Source organism: Sorex fumeus, unplaced genomic scaffold (assembly GCF_029834395.1).
Source record: "Sorex fumeus unplaced genomic scaffold, SorFum_2.1 ptg000110l, whole genome shotgun sequence".
NCBI classification, from domain to species: Eukaryota; Metazoa; Chordata; class Mammalia; order Eulipotyphla; family Soricidae; genus Sorex; species Sorex fumeus.
In genome coordinates, this window is record NW_026606167.1 from 5,261,143 (window position 1) to 5,282,196 (window position 21,054).

Genomic DNA, 21,054 nt, shown 5'->3' on the forward strand with positions numbered 1-21,054 from the left:
TTCCATGATGCGAACACACTGTAACTTGTCGATCCTTGATACTCAAAACACCAGCACTGTCTCGGGGATCAGTTTCCCCTCCCTACCCCCCCCCACCCCATTCCCCAGCCATCAGGTGATTTGCTCTGCTTGTCTTCACGCTTATAAAATATTTCTGTTTCTTTGCAGCAATTTGGTAAAATCTTAGATGTTGAAATTATTTTTAATGAGCGAGGCTCAAAGGTAAGCAACTTAATTCACTTTGGAACTGTTATGTGAACGCTTTTGTTAGAATCCTGGGGAGCAACTGTACTGTTTTAATCAGCGTCCCGGTTGCCAGTCCTGAAGGGGGGGAAGGTCCTTTGGAGGCCTCCTCCCGCTTCTAAAACGGTGGGCAAGGCATCGGGCTCTGTTTCAAACGTCTCAGGGGGTCCTTTGGAATTGCTGTTTTATATCTATCTCTAGTTACCTAGATAGCAGGTCCCGAGAAGAAAATTACCCATGCTTAAAAAAAAAAAGAGAGAAAAGAAAAGAAATAATGTTGCTACATTTTGTTTTTCAGTGATAATTATGTTCTTTATATTAAAAACTGAGTTTCTAGTCTCATGAGCAGGTAAATATATGGTTACTCTGTATTAATAAAGCACAGTTCTCTTCCTGGGGTGCAGGGAGAGACTGTCCTATACGCCAACCCTTCGACTATAATTGCATTCATTAGCCTGTTTACCAATACACCGTTTGTGATTTGCCATTGCTTTGAGGTTTCGTTTTCTCTAAGAAGCCATTTTTTTTTGAGATTACATTTTTTTGAGCACTCACAGCGCCCGTGAAAACTGGGGAGTTTCAGTGAGTCACTCCAGCACCATCAAAATGCAGTTTTTTTGTTGTTGTTGAGGGGGGTGGGAGAAAAAAATTGGCCCCAAACATCCTCTCTCTAATCTCCCACATCCCCGAGGATCTTAGCAGAGACGTGGATCCTTGGCGTCCAGGGCTGGAAGGAGATACTCAGAAATCGGACCCCAAGGTCTTCGCCTGCTTCAGCAAAATTTGCAGGACTTTCCTTCAAATGCCCCAAAATGCATCTCCCCATTTTAGACAACTGCTAAATCTTCCTTGGAATGGGGAGTATCCCTTTAAGCAGCCTCTTTGCACCACCCCCAGAAAATAAATCCAGACCCCCCTGCAGAATCTCCATTTCTCCCCCATTCTCCCCCCCCCACCACACACACACACACACACACACACACATACACACACACACAGGGTCTGTGCACTGGGGCAGATTTGAAGACGCTGAAGGCTCGTGGGTGAAGAACTGAAGTGTTAACTGCAAAACACAAAGAAGGAGAAGCCTTGAATGAAAAACCACCTTCTCCTCCCAGGGTCGCCCCTGCTGGGGGGCTGGAAACATTACCTCTTTTCCCCTTGCATCCTGCCCTGAACCTCGAAAGTGGCTCTTGCCCAAAAATCGCTTCCAGCTCCCGGCTCCTGCTTTTAGCTCCCCGCTTCCCTTCAGCAGGCAATTCAGGACAAGCTGGCAGCTGAGGATCACGGAGGACTGGTTTTTCTGGAAGTGGCAAGCGCCAGCTGTGAGCCGCCCAGCCCCCTCCCCTGCAAGCCCACACAGAATCGATTACCCTTTGGGGAATCTGTAACCTCCTCCTCCTCCTCTCTCCGGTCTGCAGTGAACAGGAGGCTGCCTGGGGGATGGAGGGAAGAAACGTCCCTGTCTCCCCGTCTCTCCATCTCCCTATCTCTCCGTCTCCCCGTCTCTCCGTCTCTCCCTCTCCCCGTCTCCTCGTCTTCCCTTTTCTCTTTCCCTTTTCTCAAAGATGAGTAAGAAAAACAAAAAAACAAAAAATGATGAATCCATTCTATTGTCTGAGTCTGCCAATTCAAGGTCTTGGGGTTTTCCGCTAAGCAGTGAACTCTGCTTGGGTTATGAAATAAACATTGCAGAACCTTTTTCCCTTTTTAAACATTTTTATGGGGGTCCTTCCCAGCAGGACCTCAGAGAACCCGGGTCTACAACCTGTGATGCACAGGCAATGAAGGGGGCCTTTTCTCAGACCGGGATTGTCTTGGGGCCCCCTGGATCACACCTTAGTGTCTGATGGGTCCTGTGATATGGGGATTTGAACTCAGTGTCTGCTTTGGGCGCTGAACTACCTCTTGGGTCCTGGAGGGACAGGAACCTTCCCAGCAGGGGCGAGCGCTTTCAGAGCAAGAGGCACCAGCTCCTCCCGTGCCCCCTGAGCCAGAATGACAAATGATAGCCCAGAACGTCGCTTCCCAACTTCCTTCTAAGTCAGCATCTTGGGGCTCCTGCCTTTCCTAGTGCTAGCTTGGCTTTGGGGCTTGGGGTTGGTTTTGCTTTGGTTTGGTGGGTTTTGGTTTTGGTTTTAGGTTTTTTTTTTTGGTATGGTGGTTTTTGGTTTTTTGATTCCTTCTATTTGTTGTATAACTTTAGCTGCCAGGAGAACACCACCTAATTCCCTTCAAGAGCCGTTTTGGGGGACATTAGGAGGATATCTCTTGCTATTCCCAAAGCAGAATGGACGGGCTATTTTTAACGCTTCTTCCGTCATGCCCGTGATTAGCGCCTCTCTGGGGCTTTGGGGTCCAGACCCAGAGGCTCTGCCGCAGCCGGGACTGACTTTAGCAGAAGTCGCATCTGTCCCTTCTCTTGGCTCTGGGATGCTTGTGTTTTGATTGTTTGCTTGGAGAACATCCAGAAATTGCCAGCCTGTAGGTGGATGGCTGTTAGTTGCCCTGGAAACTTCTAGACCTGTAGGAAGCACCAAATGGAATAGTGCCCCCCCCCCCCGCCCACGTCCACCCCCTCAGCCCCGCCCCCGTGCCACTCCCGCAGCCTCATTTCTGAGAAGGAACTTTGTTCGAAGGGACATTTCTCCCATTGTAAGCTGGACAGGCTCCAGCCCAGGCCCTGAGCTCAGGCCTGTCCTTGGGCATTGAAGAAGCATCCAGCCACCCAGAGAGCAAAGAACTCTCCCTCTATCTGGAGTGGCCACTCCGGATGGATGCTGGTCAGAGCTGGGCAGCATCCTACTTGGTCATTTCAGTTTGATAATCCAATGCCCCAAGACTTGTTGTCATTGAGACTGTCTCGTCCCAGGTCTTAGTTCTCTGCAGAACATGGATGAGTGAGGGGATGAGAATCCACCCTTCCCCTGATTTCTTTTACTTTGCATGATGCCCCCAGCTCCTGGGAAACTTCCTCCTTTTGTCCAGGGCCCGGCACTCTCTGGGGAGGGTCTGCACCGTCATTATTTCTTTGTGGGTGGTTTCCCTACCCTGGTGGCAGACTTAGGGTTGCCAGGAGTAGAGGTGCAGCCCGTCTTTCCAGCCTGTGAGAACGCTTTCTACAGCAGAGCCGTTCCTTTTTGAGCCTGGAGGAACTGGAGTATCACACACACACACACACACACACACACACACACACACACACAAAATCAGCCCCTTCAGCCAGTCAGCATGCTTTAAAGTTTTTCTTGGGGGCATTGGGGGTGGGGTGGGGAGAGAATAGATATAAAATGTTGTATTTTCATTAATACAAAACAAACCCCAACAGCGCTCACCTAAAAACATATAATACATAAATAAAAAGAAAAAATATGCAAAAAACACCTTTCCCCTCCCCTCCCTTCCCCTCCACACCCCTCCCCTCCCCTTCCCTCCCTTCTCCTTCTCTCCTCTCTCTCCTCTCTTCCCTTCCCCTCCCTTCCCTTCCCTTCCCTTCCCTTCCCTTCCCTTCCCTTCCCTTCCCTTCCCTTCCCTTCCCTTCCCTTCCCTTTTTTCCCCTTTCTTTGGTGTTTGGGTCAAAGCTGGCTGTGCTCAGGCCTTACTCCTGACTCTGTGCTTGGGACTCAGCAGGCAGTGCTCAGGGGAACCTCCGTGGTTCTAGGAAAAGAACCAGAGTCATCCACACGCAAGGGCTCTGCCTTACCACTAAGCACCTCTCCAGACCCCGGGGCATTGTTTCTGAGCCCAAACTTGGCAAACCTCAACAAGTGATCCCACTAACTTGAAGTTCAAAATGTTAAACACTGCCATGGGGGAGGTAAGAGAGAGAGAGAGAGAGAGAGAGAGAGAGAGAGAGAGAGAGAGAGAGCAGAAAATAACAAGCGTTAGCCTAGAAATGAAAAGCATCGATGAGTGACCTCTGCTGATAGGCAGAGTGTGAACAGCGTTTGTTTAGGAGCTTTCCTTGGGATTTAAACTGTCTCTTGTTGCTCCCCTACATTCATAGGCTGCTTGGAGATGGGGTGGCACAAAGATAATATTCTTGGGGACACACTTAGATGATCAGTTCCAGTGCCCCCCACCACCAGTTCCCTCTTTGGTGGCATGGGAGCAACTGCTGGCAGGGGACAGCTGCCCCCATGCTCCCGCCTGACTCTGCCATGGGGTTTCTTGTCTTGACTCTGGAGAAAATTGAGTCCAGTAGAACCACAGCCACCATCCCCTGTGTGATCGGCAGGACCATGCCTGCCAACCCAGATTCCGAGGTGAACAGATGAGGACCTAGACCAGATCCCTAGATCTCCAAGATCCCAGTAACAGCCAGGGAGATGCCCCCACATCAGGAAGCTTACTTGGTGCACACCCTGCGTTCTAGAAGCTATCCATAAACTAGACCATCTCCAGCATCCAGAACCTTCCTTTCACTATGCTCAGTGGGCTGGGAGAAGCCGGGGGTCCTGAGATCCTAGCTCAGATGGGGGCTGGCCGACAAGAAGGTTTCCGGGCTCTGTTCTGGGATCAAACCGAGGGGGTCTAGTGCTATGAGCTCAGGGGTGGACTTAGGTGGTCACCCAATTGCCCCGTTCTCTCTGATGGGCACCTACTTAGGACATGCACACGCGGGTCCAGAGGCAAAGCTGACAGCTGAGCAGACATCCTGCACTCTGGCTTTCACCCTCAGAAGTGCATTTATTTCCAAGCCACATGGGTCCCTGGCGTGGTGTTCTTGCGGGGTAGGGTCCTTCTGCAAAGGCTGCCTCAAAACTCACACACTTGGGGCTGGAGCGATAGCACAGCAGGGAGGGTATTTGCCTTGCACACAGCCAATCCGGGTTCGATCCCGGCATCCCATATGTTCCGCTGAGCACCGCCAGGAGAAATTCCTGAGTGCAGAGCCAGGACTAACCCCTGTGCATGGCTGGGTGTGACCCAAAAAGTAAAAAAAAAAAAAAAGAAACAAAACTCATACTCATGTAATCTGCACATCACCCACTCAAAATTCTTCCCTCGGAGACACTCCCAAGGGTCACCCTGGCCAAGTGCAGCAGAAAGACCTTTATTCTTGTTTTTTTGCGAGAATCCTATCAAATTATCATCTCTCCTAGCTGGAGTCGTTGCACCGTGGGCTGCGTTGTGGATGCCATTGGCCTGCAGAGATCCCACACTCTGGCCCTGGGTGGTGGTTTGGGTGTGTGGCTGGACACCTGTTGGTCCCCACAGTCCACCCGGGGTGTGATACTTTCAAGCCACTGCCCCCCATTACACTTCCCCTAAAGTCCCTGGTTCCCGAGAGGCATGTCCACCTCACCCCGGGTCCACAATTCATCAGCACAGCGAAAACCCAGGCACATGGCAAACGTGCAACTCAGTTGGTCCAAAGGGTTGGCGTACGTTCCCGAACACTGGACAAATAGTTTTAGGGCCTTAAAAAATAATGTGTTCTGTGCTCTTATCAACAATGGTTTCCATGGAATAAATAAAAGATAATTTGACAGTGTCACATTGAGCGGGGTTGTTTGTTACTGGTTAATACAGATTCTGTTAGTGGGGGGAGGGGCTTCTTTGTCCTCCGATCTCAGAGAAAGGCGAAATGGGCGGCTTGTTCTCATCATTGATGTTCTAGAACATTCTGTGGATGACGCTTCTGGCGTGCCCACCTGTTGATAGAAATATGGATGCTTTGAGTCTGACCCTCCACTCCCCCATTTCGCTTTTCACTGTAGGAGGTAGTTGGGGAACTGAAAGAGAATGTCTGGTCTTGGTGGGCGGGTTCCTACATCATTTATGACTATGGACAAAAGAGCATTATTTGAACTGTTTGCATTATTAATCAACTGATATTTGTTTCTGTTCATTTCATATGATTCTTTTGTTTACTAGATCCAAGAGTTTCAGATTTATTATCAAAAGATTTTTTTTCTTTTTTTTCCTTTTTTTTTTTTTTAGATTTCTAATTTTTGTTTTTAAGAAGTAAAGGCTATAGAATCGACCAATTTGAATAACCATAAACTTGCATGGGGAAGAGATGTTCTTAAAACCACACGGCATGACATTGTAGGTGGTGTTAGAAGATTGGGCATTCATTGTTGAATTTCCTGCACACGGTTTATTTTATCTTTTTCTTAATTTGCATGTCCAGAAAGTGGTTCCCTTTTTTTTTTCCCTCTCATTATTTCATTTTATTCTCTGTGAAGACACTGTACGTTTATTTTGATCTCATTTTCTTTCTGTTCGATTTATTTTCTTCTGTAGTGACATTTAGAAATGTATTTTTGGTATCGTCCTTTGAATTCTTCTGGGGTTACAGCTAACTGGTGACAGGGGAAAAAAAGAATCTTGTTCACGTTTGTCGCTTACTGATTGCACATTTGAGTACTCTTATAATTTCTCTAATTTGCATGTTACAGAACCGAAGCCAGGACAAGACATAGAAATTAAAGCAAGAGAACGTTACCCAGTGGTCGTGGACTGAAATAATAATCTGCATGTTATTTTCCCTTCTCCCTCCTGCATGCAGGGATTTGGTTTCGTAACTTTCGAAAATAGTGCGGATGCGGACAGGGCGAGGGAGAAATTACACGGCACCGTGGTAGAGGGCCGTAAAATCGAGGTGCATGTCCCAAATATTTTCCTTTTCATCTTTTTTATAAATGTCTGCTTCACGCTCATTTGCTGTTTCAGATGCATCTTTCGTGTCTTGTATGTGACCCCGTTTCCTTCTCATTGTTTATATATATCTAAATTTATATATAAATAGGAGAACTGGCCTTACTTTTGGTTTTTCATTTGACGCGAGTTGGTGACTCTTCTTCACTGCTGGAAGGTGGTTGGCCAAAGTGAGGCAGGAGAGAGGTTGAGTTCCGGGCTCTTTGGATGCTCCGTGTGGTAGAATCCGGGGAGTAGAGGTTCCCAGAGCACAGAGAGCTAGTGATGTAGAGCCAAGTGGAAAGGACAGAGCAGTGCAGTTTTTTCTTCTTCTGTTTTGTTTTCCGTTTCTTTTTCTTTCCACGGCAGGGTTGATGAGGGATCCACAGTGGTGTACAGATCAAATCCAAGTGTCAAAGAAAGAACATTCCAAAGAACCAAAATGAAAAAGAAAAAGAAAAAGAAAAAGAGAGGTCCTTATGGGGTCTGCTCTTATTCCCCCCCGGCCCTGTTGGAATCTTTCTGTTATTTTGATAATAAAAGTGAATGGCCAAACAGGATTTCCTGTCCAATCTCTGGCCTCTCTTCCTGGAAAAAAAAATATTTATATATAGAAACCCAGGTACGAATTGCAAACGCTGAAGCTACTTTTCAACCACTGGGTCTCCCTCACCTGGCCACAGGGCCATCTTGGTTAAAAGTTAAACAAACAAAAAGCAAAAAAATACCAGTGACGATTGCTTTAGTCTTTGGAGTAAGATGTTGCATATTTTGCCTTTCATTTCCACCCCCTCCGACGATAACGCTTAGGCCCCTCACCAAACTCTCAGTAACCATGGTAACTGTACACAAACCATGCTGACGATGGTGGTGAATGGTAAGTGGTGGAATCCATCTGCCGTCTCACGTACTTTAGTGCTGATCTCTCTCTACATATCTCTCTACCACGTGACTTTTTTGACTTGTTGTATTAAGTTTTCTTGATGCTCTATTTTTTTGGATATTGGTACGCCTGTCACTTGAGTGTACGGTCCCAGCTAGCCTGGAGGCTTTGATTGGATTGAGACATGACCGGTGCACATCTTACTCAGAGTGTTGACTCCATACTGTGTGACACGATGCACCCTCCTCCTCCCCTTTTGTTAGCTGTGACTCTCAAGCTTGAATGGTTTTGTTAATTCCTGCCATGTTGAAGGCTCTTGTTCCGAGTGTTGAATGCTTAGTTGTTGCTTCCTGATGGCCCCTCCCCTTCTCCAGTGTTGCACACGGCTACAACTTGTTTGTCCCTTTGACATTGATGTCCCTTGTATTTCGTCTCCCCCTCTTCTTCTCCACTGCATGTCCCTTCATTTGAACCTTATTATTTTCTGTTAAAAAAAAAAACAAATTATCGTTTCTGTGTTACCATGGAGTACATGCATGCTTTTAAATCTTCAATTATGCGGTTCCTTTTAATTTGCTTTTACTGTCTTCCTTATTAAATTGTTCAATGATATGACATTGCTTTATTGAAATGATTTGGAAATTAAAAATGGTGATGAAGTAAATGTAATTATCAAAATGTATGATTTTTTTTTGTTATGCACCTACTGCCTTTTATAAATTAAAATGCATTTTAGTTGTTTTTTTTTTGTTTTAATAAGTAATCACAGCCATAATGCATGCCACTAATTGAACTTTGCACCCGCCCTGGAATACACACTCACTTGAATTTTCTATGTACGTAGGTAAATAATGCCACAGCACGTGTAATGACAAATAAGAAGACAGTCAACCCATATACAAACGGTAAGTGAGGACAGGACTTCTCGAAGACATGGTCCCAATCTCTGAATCTGTTGAGTCCTTTGCCTGGTAACCAGATTCCGGGAGCTCTCTGCTTCTGCTCACCTCTGTCCTCAGTGATGACTGCCTCCAGTGAACCCCCTGAGTCAATAAGACACTTCTCACACCACAGACGAATTGCACTTTCCCATGAAATGCCCTCACCCCTCTCTGCATCTCTCCCGAGAGGGATAGAACCACAGTCGCTCCTGGTAAATCACGAATGGTTTGATGTGTAAGGTGAAGGAGCAGGAGGCTTCTGTCACTGGACCCCACGCCTCTCCTTCCTGAGACTTTCATCACCAGTTAATCACTCCTGGAAGGCTCAGCCAGTTTGGGGCTCTGCCTTGGAGACTTGCCTGACAGGATGTGCCCTTTCTGAGGGCTTCTGCGGGGTGTCATAGTGGAGTGCAGGGGTGAGTGTGGGATAGAATGAGGCCTGGATTCCTCTCTGGCTCTCGTGGGTGGCAGGAGATGGTGTCCTGCCCCACAGGAGCCGTGAAAATGGGCCATCATTTCCCTCACCCCGCTCAAAGACTTCCAAAGGGGCTCAGGATAAAAAAGACACGCATAGAGGCAGAGGCATGAAGTGGGTTGAACCTTTGGATTCGTGAATCCTTCTCAAGATAGCTGAAAGCTGTCACTGTCAGTCCTCCCGTTGTTCATCGATTTGCTCGAGCGGGCCCAGTAACGTCTCCATTGGAGACTTTGTTGTTACTGTGTCTGGCATATCGAATACATCACAGGGAGCTTGCCAGGCTCTGCCGTGCGGGCGAGATACTCTCGGTAGCTTGCCGGGCTCTCCGAGAGGGGCGGAGGAATTGAACTCGGGTCGGCCATGTTGGCTGCGTGCAAGGCAAATGCCCTGCTGCTGTGCTATCGCTCCAGCTTTCTGAAGATAAAGCTCTCTTAAAATATGGGGCAGGGGCTGGAGTTGTAGTACAGCGGGTAGGGCATTTGCCTTGCACACGGTCAACCTGAGTTCTATCCCCAGCATTCTAATAGTCCCCCAAGCAATGCCAGGGGTGACTCCTGAAGTGCAGAGCCAGGAGAAACCCCTGTGCATCGCTGGGTCTGACCCAAAAAGGAAAAAATATATACAGGGCAGTGAGGGTAGGGAACTACTAATAGGGCAATCACTTGGCAATCATTGTGTCAAGACTGAGGAAAGCTCTTGGGGCTAGAGCGATAGTACAGTGGGCAAGGAGCTTGCCCTGCATAAGACCAACCCAGTCCAATCCCCGCCATCTCATATGGCCCCGTGAGTATCGGCGGGAGAAATGCCTGAGTGCAGAGCCAGGAGCCAGGAGGCCCCCAACAAAGAAATAAAAAGAAGGGTCAGGGCCAGAGAAATAGTACAGCAGGAAAGGCAAAGTCCTTGCCTGCCGACACCCTGAGGTTGATCTGTGGTGCCCATATGCGTCTCGAGCACTGCCGGGAGAGAGCCTCAGAGCATTGCTGGGTATGGGCCCCCAAACAGAAGTAAAACAAACAAGAAACTTGGAGGTCTGTAGAACAGTCCGGCCATTCCCCTAGGCAGGAAAGAGAACCTCATACTGAATGGAGGACTTTTAAGCATGATTTAGGAAAACAGTGCTAAGTGCTCTGCCAAAATGCCGATGCCTGGGCTGAACTGTGAGATGGGAGATAAATCCCTAGAAAGAGACTCTCCATACAGTCCTGAGGCCACTGGTGGTGGTATTGGAGCCTCTCTCTGGCTTGAGTCTCATTCTTATTTATTTATTTATTTATTTGCTTTTTGGGTCACACTGGGCGACGCACAGGGGTTCCTCCTGGCTCTGTATTCAGGAATCACTCCTGGCGGTGCTCAGGGGACCATATGGGATGCTGGGACTCAAACCCGGGTTGGCCGCATGCAAATCAAACACCCTACCCACTGTGCTATCATCACTCCAGCCCCTCAAGGCTCATTCTTGACCCCATTTTTTTCTTTTTTTTTTTAAATGGGTTTTCTGAAGTTAACATCATTTTATGCTCTCATCAGGGGAAACATACAGAACTTTTTTTTTTTTCCACTTAACATTTGAGATGGGAAAGTGCAAACGTATTAAAAATAAGAAAATGACATTAAGAAAAAGACAAAAATACATTCTGAAGCACAGTGCAGGCAACTTGGCTCGTCCCCACCCCCAGCTCCCCAGAAAGCCTGGAGGGGAGATGGCTGTGGGGCTCGCACTTTGCATGTTGGGGGCGTTGGTGCAAACAGATCCTCAACGGTGGCCCGTTGGCCCCTGTACAAACCTACAGTTCTGTGGGCATGAGACAGCTCAGCTATAAGTGGACCACCTCATTCATGCCCCCAACCCAGGCAGCAAAATGACCCTTAGTGAGAGACCCAGGAGGCAGGGTCACCCCCATATGGCAAAAGGGCCCCCTCGAGCCCCATCTCATTCACACCTCTCTTAGGGCCTGTGTCCAAGGACTGTTAAAGCAGCCGCCCTTTCTCCAGTGACCCACTAGCCTAGACCCCGGGCCGGGGACCACGTGGCCAGATCCAGACTGTGCTTGGCTGCAGTGTAACTAACCCGGATATTCCACACCACCCCAAGTCAAAAGTTGCATCAGTGTCCCAGGGGAGTTCCAGGCAGGAAACGAGGGGGAACCCGGTAGGACTGGGGGGACACGGGGAAGAACAAAAAGGAGGGAAGAGGGTCACGGTGAAAAGAAGCTTGAAGAGCACTGGGATGAAGAGCGCCGACAGATCCAGAGGATATGGGTTCCAGTCCCCAGTCCCCCCACCCCACCCCAGCTGGGCTCTGTGAGCTCATAGCCTTGCACCCGGGACTCAGAAAAATTCCCCCATCGGGACATCCCCCACCCCAGAGACCTCTGAGCTCCTTCTCTGAGGCTGGTGCATTCCCAGGCAGGATCCGCATTTCTGAGCAGAGAAAGGATATTCTGGGCTGCTCGGGCACCAGATGTTTTACCCACAACCCCCCTGGAGCTCTCTGTATGCCAAGGATAGGCAGAGAGTAGAGGAGGGTGGCCGGGTTCAGCCGGGGCTGGTCCAGGAAGGGCCAGAAGGCATGCCACAGCCACTGTGAGTGACAATGAGAAGCCCAGTCCGGGCCCTGCCGCCATGGCCGTGGACGCCTACACACAATGGGTCACTCCAGCCATAAGGGGAACTGTAGAGAGAGCTAGACCCATGACAGAGGGCTCTGGGGCTCCCCGGGGACATCAAGGGCAGGACACAGTGCCCTGGACTGTGGGTGGCCACTTGGTCTCCAGGATCAGTGAGTTCTTTGACACTGTCCAGAGGAAGCTGGATTCCTGAGTCACCTCTGAGTGTAAGGATGGGACAGTCAGATGCCCCAAGCCTGGCCAGAGGCAATGCCCGAAGGAAGAAAGGGGTGGGGCCACAGAGGGGAGCAGACCGGCTTTCTTCTTTCCTTGTTCTCCTCTCTGCTTCCCAGGCAGAACTGGGGGCGGGGGCAGGATGACACCTACACCTCCAGTGGCCAGTGGCAGGGATGGAACCCGGGGCCCTGTGCGTGACAGGCAGGTGCCCGTGATCTCTGTACCATCTTCCTCAGCCCTCTTGCACTGTCACGCTGTGTCACGCAAACTCTATTTCTGTACAAGAGAGAGAGAAAATGGCCTCAATTTGCCCTCAAACTTCCTTGCCCTGTGGCCTCGTAGCCGCCTGGACAGCAGGGAACAGAAGTGACAGTGAGTTATTGGAAAGAGCAAAGGGGCCCTCATTCGACTCCATTTGGGCTATCCAGGGGACCAACCGAGGCCCCTGTGTAATCTGGACCTTCCCAGGAATGTGCCTGGAAAACCCAAGGCCCTTGCTGGTCATGGGTGATGGGGACGCAAAGATTCTGCACAGACGCATATTGAGAGTCGTCTGGAACCCATCCGTGGGCTGTGGACTGTTCCCTCCTCTCTCTCTATTGTAGGACATCCTCTGGGTGCTGTGGCGAGCATTTCTGTGCATACCCCATCATGGGGCCTTTTGGGGCGCCCTCTTAAATGTGTTGCTCTGGCTAGGAGAAGCCCGGGAGGAGGAAGCAGCTCCCTGGAAGGCACCCCTGACTCCGTTCCTCTAAGGAGGCGCCCTGCTGCCCCAGAGAGGCGGCCCTGAGCACATGGTGGGGTGTTAGCAGCCCCACGGGGTGCGCGGAGTGAGCCCCCAGCAGGCCGATCCTTGCTCCATTGCCTGGCTGGACCCTCCCCCTTCCCCGGAGAGCCACAGCAGCGGGGGTTTTTATCAGCTCCCCTCCTTTTGTCGTAAGCCTCATTGTTCGGTTTAATGTCCTTGATCCAAATCTCGGGATTCGCGAGGCCTGGGGACGTCCACCAACTGCCAGAGAAATTAAAACTGGGCTCCTGGTGTCCGTCTTCCTGACAGTGTGGCCGCAGCCTCAGGCTGGGCCCTCCCCAGAGTCTCCTCCAGGTACTAGCCAGAGCCCCTGGGACCAGGGCTCGTTTGCATGTGATTTGCATGCATTTACATAAGCTTGCTCCCTACCTTTGAAGGGAGGTGATTTTCAAGGGCTTGATTCTTTTTTTTTTTGTCTTTTGCCTTTCCCAGCGTGACAGTCACCCCTCACAGGTGCTCCTTAGGAGATGGATCTCAGGAAGCAGGTCACAGGAGGGAGGCTGGGAGGACACAATCCCAGCCAAGAGGGAAGAAAGAGAGTCTTGGGCAAGAATTCTTTGTCTTGGGGTTGGAGTGATAGCACAGCGGGGAGAGCGTTTGCCATGCACGCAACTGACTCAGGTTTGATACCCAGCATCTCATATGGTCCCTCAAGCACCGCCAGAAGTAATTCCAGAGTACAGAGCCAGGAGTAACCCCAGTGCATCACCGGGTGTCATCCAAAAAGCAAAAAAAAAAAAAAAAAAAAAAAGAAAGAAAGAAAGAAAAAGAAAAGAATTCTTTGTCCTTATTGCTTCTCAACTTTCTAGCCACCGTTTCCAACCTCTTTTCTTTCCTTCGGGTCCCTGGGCTGCCTTTTGTCCTCGAGTCGCATGATGTTGCCCCCCCCCCCCACACACACACCCCGGGAATACCCTGGGGACTGTGCAGTCCTGGAATGAGAAAACCAGCTGGGGACATCATTCGTTAGCATTTCTGGAGCCCTGCCAAATGCCATCATCAACCCTGGGGATTCCCAGGGGATCCCAGCCCTGCTCCATCACTGTGCATTGCAATGCAGGAGAATGGCGACAAAAAGAAAAAAGACCAGGAATGAGGCGAGACAGAAAACAGAGCAAACCCAGGGCCCTCTGCTGCTGTGCAGACAAGGAAACTGGGGGATTCAGTCAGTGTAGACAAGACTGGTAAGACTGGGTGCTGGAAAGACCCGTGAGACCTGCAGCTCATCAGGTCTGCAGCCTTACCCAGGGCCCGGAGGCTGCTTGGAGCTGAGCCAGCAGAGCAGTCTCAGAGAATCCAGATGCTTCTCCAAGCATGATTTGGGTGGTTCTAGAATGAACTGGGTGGTTCTAGAAAGGGCCTAGAGACCAGAATCACCAACTTGCAGACAAGGGAACAGGATCTGGTACAAATGGCCATCCTGTTGTTGCCTGGAAGGCTGTCAATAGTCTTCTGCAAGGTGGAATGGCAAGTCCTCCTGAACAGGTGCTCTGAGAAAGTTCTAGACAGTTCTCAGGGATTCATGTCTGGGGCTCCTGAGGCAGCGGAGCAGCTGACTATGGTCATCACAGCCTTTCCAATAGGTTGGATGCTGAAGATGATGGGTGTACCAGACCCCGCCCTCTTGGACAGTCTTCTGAGTCTGGGTGCCTGGCCATCCCCACTCACCTCCCCGCTGTCTTTCCCAGTGGTCTTTGCGGGGGTCACTCGGCTGACCCCCAGATACTCGGTTTCCGATGAGCCCATTGGAGGTCTTCCTAGGCCCCCCAGAGCTGGTGTTTCCACACCTGAAGTGTGACAGATCATTACGGGGGGTTGGGGGGGTTCCCTGTCAGTCTGCCATGTGGGGAGAAGCTTCCTCTGCCACTCCTCACTTTTGGTCTTTGCTCGAGTCCAAGTTTCTGGAGGGAAAGGCCACCCTTCAGAAAGTGCTTCATCCAGGACATCCAGGAAGTGACAGAATTCTCTTCGCCTTGGGTCCGGGTTATCGGCAAAGTTACCTTAGAGACTGTGCATCAACTCGGAATTTTTATGGTTCCTGAATGCTCCGAAATCCATTCTCCACTCATTCTCCAGCGGATCGATGCCATTTTGGGGATGGGTGATTTGAAAGCATTCTGGATTCCCACAGAGTCTCTGGGCCATAATTAGGAATGACAATTACCAGAATTTGTTGCTGCTCAGAGTTCTGTGGATGTGAGCTTTCTGATTTGTGTGTGTGTGTGTGTGTGTGTGTGTGAGAGAGAGAGAGAGAGAGAGAGAGAGAGAGAGAGCTGAATGCTAAGGCATGTGTAATGGATTATACAGCAGTAGTCCATGAAAGAAGACAAAAAAATTATTGAAATCATTATAAAGGGTCTGGAAATATTGATATGGGAGGGAACCACGCCTCATTTTCAGAATCTCAAGCTGCTCAGCAGTTTCCATATGATTAACTTGTATTGGCAGAAAATCTAAGGAGAGCGTACATCTTTTTTCATCGGTATAGATTTCGAATATTTTGTATGCATGCCCAAACTGAATAGCTTCTCTATTTGTCTCTCTCTGCCCCTAAGTGACCCCAACCCATTTGATAGGCAGTCAATGTGCTAATGCAGTTCTTGTATATTTGTGTTTGCAGGCTGGAAATTGAATCCAGTGGTGGGTGCAGTCTACAGTCCTGAATTCTATGCAGGTAAAGAATTTCTCCCTGCATGGCGCCTTTGGGGTCTCCTGTACTTGTGCTTTGGCTGCTGGGCGCAAGAGAGGGCTTCCTACGCCAAATCAGAACCGAGCAGATCCCCATCCTAACAATCCTGGATGATTTTTTGAGGGCAAAACCGAAAAACCTCTGAAACTTTGAAATATAGAGAAGAATCCTGTCCCCTCAATGGTGAGGTTGGCCCGAGTCACTGCTCCTGAGGGCTAGTCCAAGCTGCTTTTGCCTTTCAAAAGCATCCAGACTTGGTAGATAGAAATGCATATTGAACCCAGAACATGGAGCACATCTGAATTCAATATGCCTGTGTACGTCTGATCATACATTCCCATCGGGGTTCGCACTATTATTTTATTTTCCCCAGGCAAAGCAGAGAGCTGGCCAACGAATGCCAGTTCCCTGACAGGGGGATCATTTAGAAAACTTAAAAAAAAAGATAGCAAACACCAAACCAAGTTATCTTGGTTGATTGCTGTGCTATGCTCCTCCCCATTTTGGCCCTCTCTGCTTTGCTTGACTTGAAGGAAGCGTCTCTGATACCCCCTCCTTCCTCGCCTCACTGTCTACCTCCAGGAGGTCGGGGGTTTTGCGTGGAGAGCAGGTGGGCTCCCGGGCGAGGTTAGCACAGAGGTCTGGCCTAGTTGGTCCCTCGCTTCTGGCCAAGGCTGCCCTTAGAGCATCTGAGACCACAGCACCTGGACCCCTAGGAGATGTGCCTCGTGGTATCAAAGTCTCTTGGTGTGATTTTGATGTGGGGAGGTCAGTGGCCCGAGAATCTAGCTTCGGTGCCCTTGTGGTGAGCTCCTGACGGTAAGTGTGTACCCAGCTGAGGTGCTATGGATGCTAATAGCCTGGGTCTTAGAGGGTAAGCAAAGGAGAGAAGGGCAAGTTAAGCCACCTGGTGCACAAGACACGATCAGTCTGGGATGTTCCTTCTGACAGTCTAGTCGGGGGACGGGGGTTTTCTCGGCAGCTCTGACAGTGGTTCTGCGCGTGTGAATTTCAGCAGCACCTGGCTTAAATCCAGGACCTTTGGCTTTGAAGGGGGCCATTAATTCTCAGGAAGGAGAGCCTTCACTGTAAGGCTTTCCATGACGAAGGGGTAGCACCTCCCTCCTCCTCCTAGAGGAGCAATCAGGACAGTAGACTCACCCCGCCCACGTGTCAGACCTGGCTCTCTTCCTCCACAGCGGTGTGACTCTAGGCAAGTGACTTAGCCTCTCTGTGCCTCCAGTGTCTTCATCTGTTAAATGGGAGATGATCGAAAGTAACAAGCTCACAGGTCTGGGAAGAATCAAATGGGTTCATACAGGAAGCGTGTTTGGGGCAGAGTCAGATCCGTAGCGTTGTTGGGTCCATGAAAACAAAAGGGTCTGCTGTAAAGGACTAGCTAAAGAGCTGACTGCATCGAACTGAGGGTCTCTTTTTTTTAATTTAATTAATTAATTAATTAATTAATTTTTCTTTTTGGGTCACACCCAGCAATGCCCAGGCGTTCCTCCTGGCTCTGCACTCTGGAATCCCTCCTGGCGGTGCTTGGGAGACCCTATGGGATGCTGGGAATTGAACCCTGGTCGGTCGCGTGCAAGGCGTGCAAGCCCTCCCCGCTGTGCTATGGCTCCAGCCCCTGAGGGTCTCTAGTCTAAAAGATTCCCCTGGTTTGTGAGGAAGCCAGCCTTCTCCCCTCAGCAGGCATAGGTCACTCCCCGACTCTCAGGGATGGGGGCAAGGTAGAGTGTTTAGAGAACCCGTGTGTTGTTCGGGTTTATGGAAACCCACGGCAAGAAGACCAGCTCCCCCAAAGTGGGGAGGAGGTCGCGCCTGTGGGGGGAACCCACGCAGGGCAAGGCTTAGTGTGGGAGCAGCACACCTGTGTCTTCATCTCTTCCGGAGCCACGGCCCACAAACAGGAAGTGAGTAGTCAGCAGGGAAAGAGGCAGGGAGCGAGCACTGTGGTCCGTGAAGAGGGCTGGGTAGCCTGGTGGGGGTCTGACAAGAACATGCTGGATGGTCGCTGTTGGCTCGGACCCTGGGAATCCTGAAACCTCCTCCTTCGCTTGTACTTCTCTATCCGCCGGCCGAGCTGTGGGCATCTAGGGGCTATAAAGGCCAAAGAAACCTTCCACACTGGTGGACGCATATAGGAAGCGGTGGATCTGTGTCACTGTTAGAACAGGAGATGAGTTAACTTAGCCGTACACCCAACCACTGAATTTAGATGTTTATAAAGTCTAAGTCAGACAAAGGTTATTTTATTTATTTGTTTGTTTTGGGGTAGCGGGGGGCTCTGTCTGAGAGTGTGTGGCTGACTCCTGACTCTAGCTCAGGGGTCACTCCTGGCGGTGCTGGTGGTGTGGGGGAGGGCTTCATGGGACACCAGGGATTTAAACCCAGGTCAGCCCCGTGCCAGGCAAGTGGCCCATCCCGCTGTACCCTCGGTTACTCCAGCCCCTAATGGGTTAACGTTTACTGCGTCCGCTCCGTGGTCAGGCGCTGTTGTTCTAAGCACTTTACCTAAATTAATGTATTCAATTCCTCAGGGCAATTTTCCAAATGAGAAAACTGCCAGTACAAAGAGTTTTGCATCTCAGGGTTGAGATTTCACAGTTGGTAAGAAGCCGGCTAGAATTTGAAATAGAGAGCCTGTGGTCTTTCGGGCCGGGTCGTGCCATGTTTTCTATTTTACAAATATTAAAAATCATCATTCTTATGGACTCTGTACCCTGTGTGATCACAGCACTGATTCCTGCTCTAGGTCAGAACCAAGGCAGTGAAAGAATTAGGCAGGCAGGCACTGTAGCACTGTCCTCCCGTTGTTCATTGATTTGCTCGAGCGGGTCCAGTAATGTCTCCATTGTGAGACTTGTTGTCATGGTTTTTGGCATATCAAATACGCCACGGGGAGCTTGCCAGGCTCTGCCGTGCGGGCCGGATACTCTCAGTAGCTTGGTAAAATAATCGTGCTAGGTGGTCAGTCGTTGTCTCAGAGAAGTTTAAGGAATCTGGACAAATGCTTCTAGGAGGTGCTGCAAAAAAAAATTTTTTTTTTAAATCTCAAGATAAATAACAGCGGGCATAGACATGTGCTTTTTAAAGCATCTGAACATTTGTGTTTTCCATTGGGATATTTGGGTGTTCTGGATTCGATATTTCAGTCTAGATGAAATCCTCTGGATTCTGAGTTTTCGAGATTATGGGGCAGGATGGTAGTAGGTTTGCCTTTTTAAAACAGCTGCTTTGAAATGTGTCGAGGTGTCAACAGAGAGGACCCCAGCTTAATTACTGATGTTTTCAGGCATAGGTAGATGATGAAATAAATTATATGCAAAGATATATCTAATGAAATCTCTTCCGTATCTAGCTAGAATTGCTAATGCCATTCTATTTAAATATCCCTGACTAAGAATGTAAGGGACATTTAAAATTTTTACTGCAACAACAGAAATACTGTGGATTTTTTTTTTCTTTTACATTTCAGTGTGTGGCTTTAAGCAAAATTGGAGCTGGCAGTGACTGATTTATCCTGGATATTTAGCAGGCTGGCTCTGTCTGAGCCTGAAGTAAAAAGCCTGACTTATTAGTCGCCACTATGTATAAAATCTTGTGTTAATGACAAGTGTAATATTCCCTCCGACTAATGACAGATTTTCTGAAGTTTCTCTCAGAGTTAATAATCCAGCCTCCAATTGTCCCTCAGAATGAGCCATGAAAAGTTCACATATTTTGTAAATTAAAATCAATAATTCCAATCTCTCCTAGAGGTAATTTTCCTAATTTAGTGGACTTTTCCTTCACATTTATTTTCCCTTTTAATTATAAAATGGCAGTTTATTGATTTTTGTCTATAACCTCTTGCCGCCCTGAGAACGTTTTTATTGCTAGAGCAGGCTGGGGGCTGGGGTACACAGACACCTTTTAATGAGGATCTTTAATTACTAGCTGAACAGTATTAATTTGCTTTGATAAACGATGACACGCCCGCTCCCTCACACACACGTTTAGGGGGCACATGTACTGAAAGCTTTGGGGGGTGGGGTTTTTTTTTGTACCCCCCATCGCATGGGACCAACCTGTAAGAATTCCTTCCTGGCCCTGTTGCTTTCTGTGTTCAAAGGCAGAGACATAAATCAGCCATGTCCTGCCGATGTAAATGAACGTTCCCCCAAGACAAGCGGCTGTTTTCCTGTAAAGCTAAACAGCATTGATTATTTTCCCTAAGTCTAATCATCTTCAGATTCCTCAAGGCTAATTCTCAAGCGTCATAATTGATAAGTCAATATTAAAAGGGAAAAAAAAAGAGAATATTCAGGTGGGTCTCCTGCACTTTAGTTGGTTATCTGTGGCCTTTCCAGTTTGGAGTTTAATTAAAATGGAAAGCCCCACGGAGAAGAATCCCTACAAATCTACTCCCAGACGTGGGTCGTAAGTCATTGCGTGTCATTAGCAAAGGGCTCAAAGGACCGGAGGGCGTGCTTTGCATGTGATAGTCCTGGGTTAGACCGTTGGCATCAGGGCGTCCCTGGAGCCCTGCTGGTGTGCTCCCCCCCTAAAACCAAACAACCAAAACAAAACCGAAAATGAAAAAGGAATGTTTTCTCTAAGAATCTTAAAGAGAACTTTCTCCCAAAGTGAAGTCTCAGAGGGGTCATCATTTAACCAACCAAACTGTTGATTGAACGCACCATTGAGGGACTGGAGCGATAGTACAGTGGGTAGGGCATTTGCTGCCTTAGACACAGCCAACTCGGGTTCGATTCCCAGCATCCCATAAGGTCCCCTGAGCACCACCAGGAGTAATTCCTGAGTGTAGAGCCAGGAGTAACCTCTGTGCATCGCCGGGTGTGACCCAAAAAGCAAAATAAAGAAAGCACCTTTGATTCTTCATAAAAAGTGAAAGCAAATAGGAAGGTTCTACGATGTTGTGGTTCTACGATGTTGTCACCACAAACGGCCGATTCACCTGTCCCCGATGCTGTGTCATGGGCCAGAACACAGCATCGCTCATCCACACGCTGGCTCGCACATGTCAGCTCACTGCTGTGATGAAATATGCCACCAGTGAAGAGGCAGAGGGTGACGCTTAGCAGGGCTCATCGGGTGTATGTGCCAACGGTACACACAGAACCCACCTCCCTGTGTAGAGGTTGGCTCTCCCTGCAGAAGCACAAGGCAGAGGAGTTCAGTTCTCTCCCCTCTGTGGATAGAAAGGAGTGACCCCCCTCCCCAAAGCCCTCAGATGATCAGGACTGATGTCAAAGGTGCTCTGAGAGTCTGAAGTAAAGACACGTTATTAAGTGAAGCCCCTTAAAGGGACTTGTGATTGCTTATTTCAGAAGGGCAGCTGGATTTGACCCTGGATGAACTGTACAACAATACGGGTTTTGTTTTTTGTTTGGGGCCACATCCAGTGATGCTCAAGGCAGTACATCTAGCTCTGTGCTCAAGGATCACTCCTGGTGGGGCTTGGGAAGGCATACGGGGTGCTGGGAATCCAAGTGAGTCTATCACCAGCTCC

At 49.1% G+C, this 21,054-nt stretch overlaps 1 protein-coding gene across 29 annotated transcripts in view; it reads left to right on the plus strand.

The window, feature by feature from the left end:
- Positions 1 to 21,054, plus strand: part of RBFOX1 (RNA binding fox-1 homolog 1) — a 1,027,611-nt gene that overhangs the window by 913,156 nt on the left and 93,401 nt on the right. For all 29 annotated transcript variants that reach the window (XM_056135038.1, XM_056135030.1, XM_056135037.1 and 26 more), the window contains 4 exons: positions 169 to 222; positions 6,761 to 6,853; positions 8,616 to 8,676; positions 15,462 to 15,515. In XM_056135038.1, the coding sequence (XP_055991013.1) occupies positions 169 to 222; positions 6,761 to 6,853; positions 8,616 to 8,676; positions 15,462 to 15,515 (262 nt within the window). The remainder of the gene's footprint in view (positions 1 to 168; positions 223 to 6,760; positions 6,854 to 8,615; positions 8,677 to 15,461; positions 15,516 to 21,054) is intronic.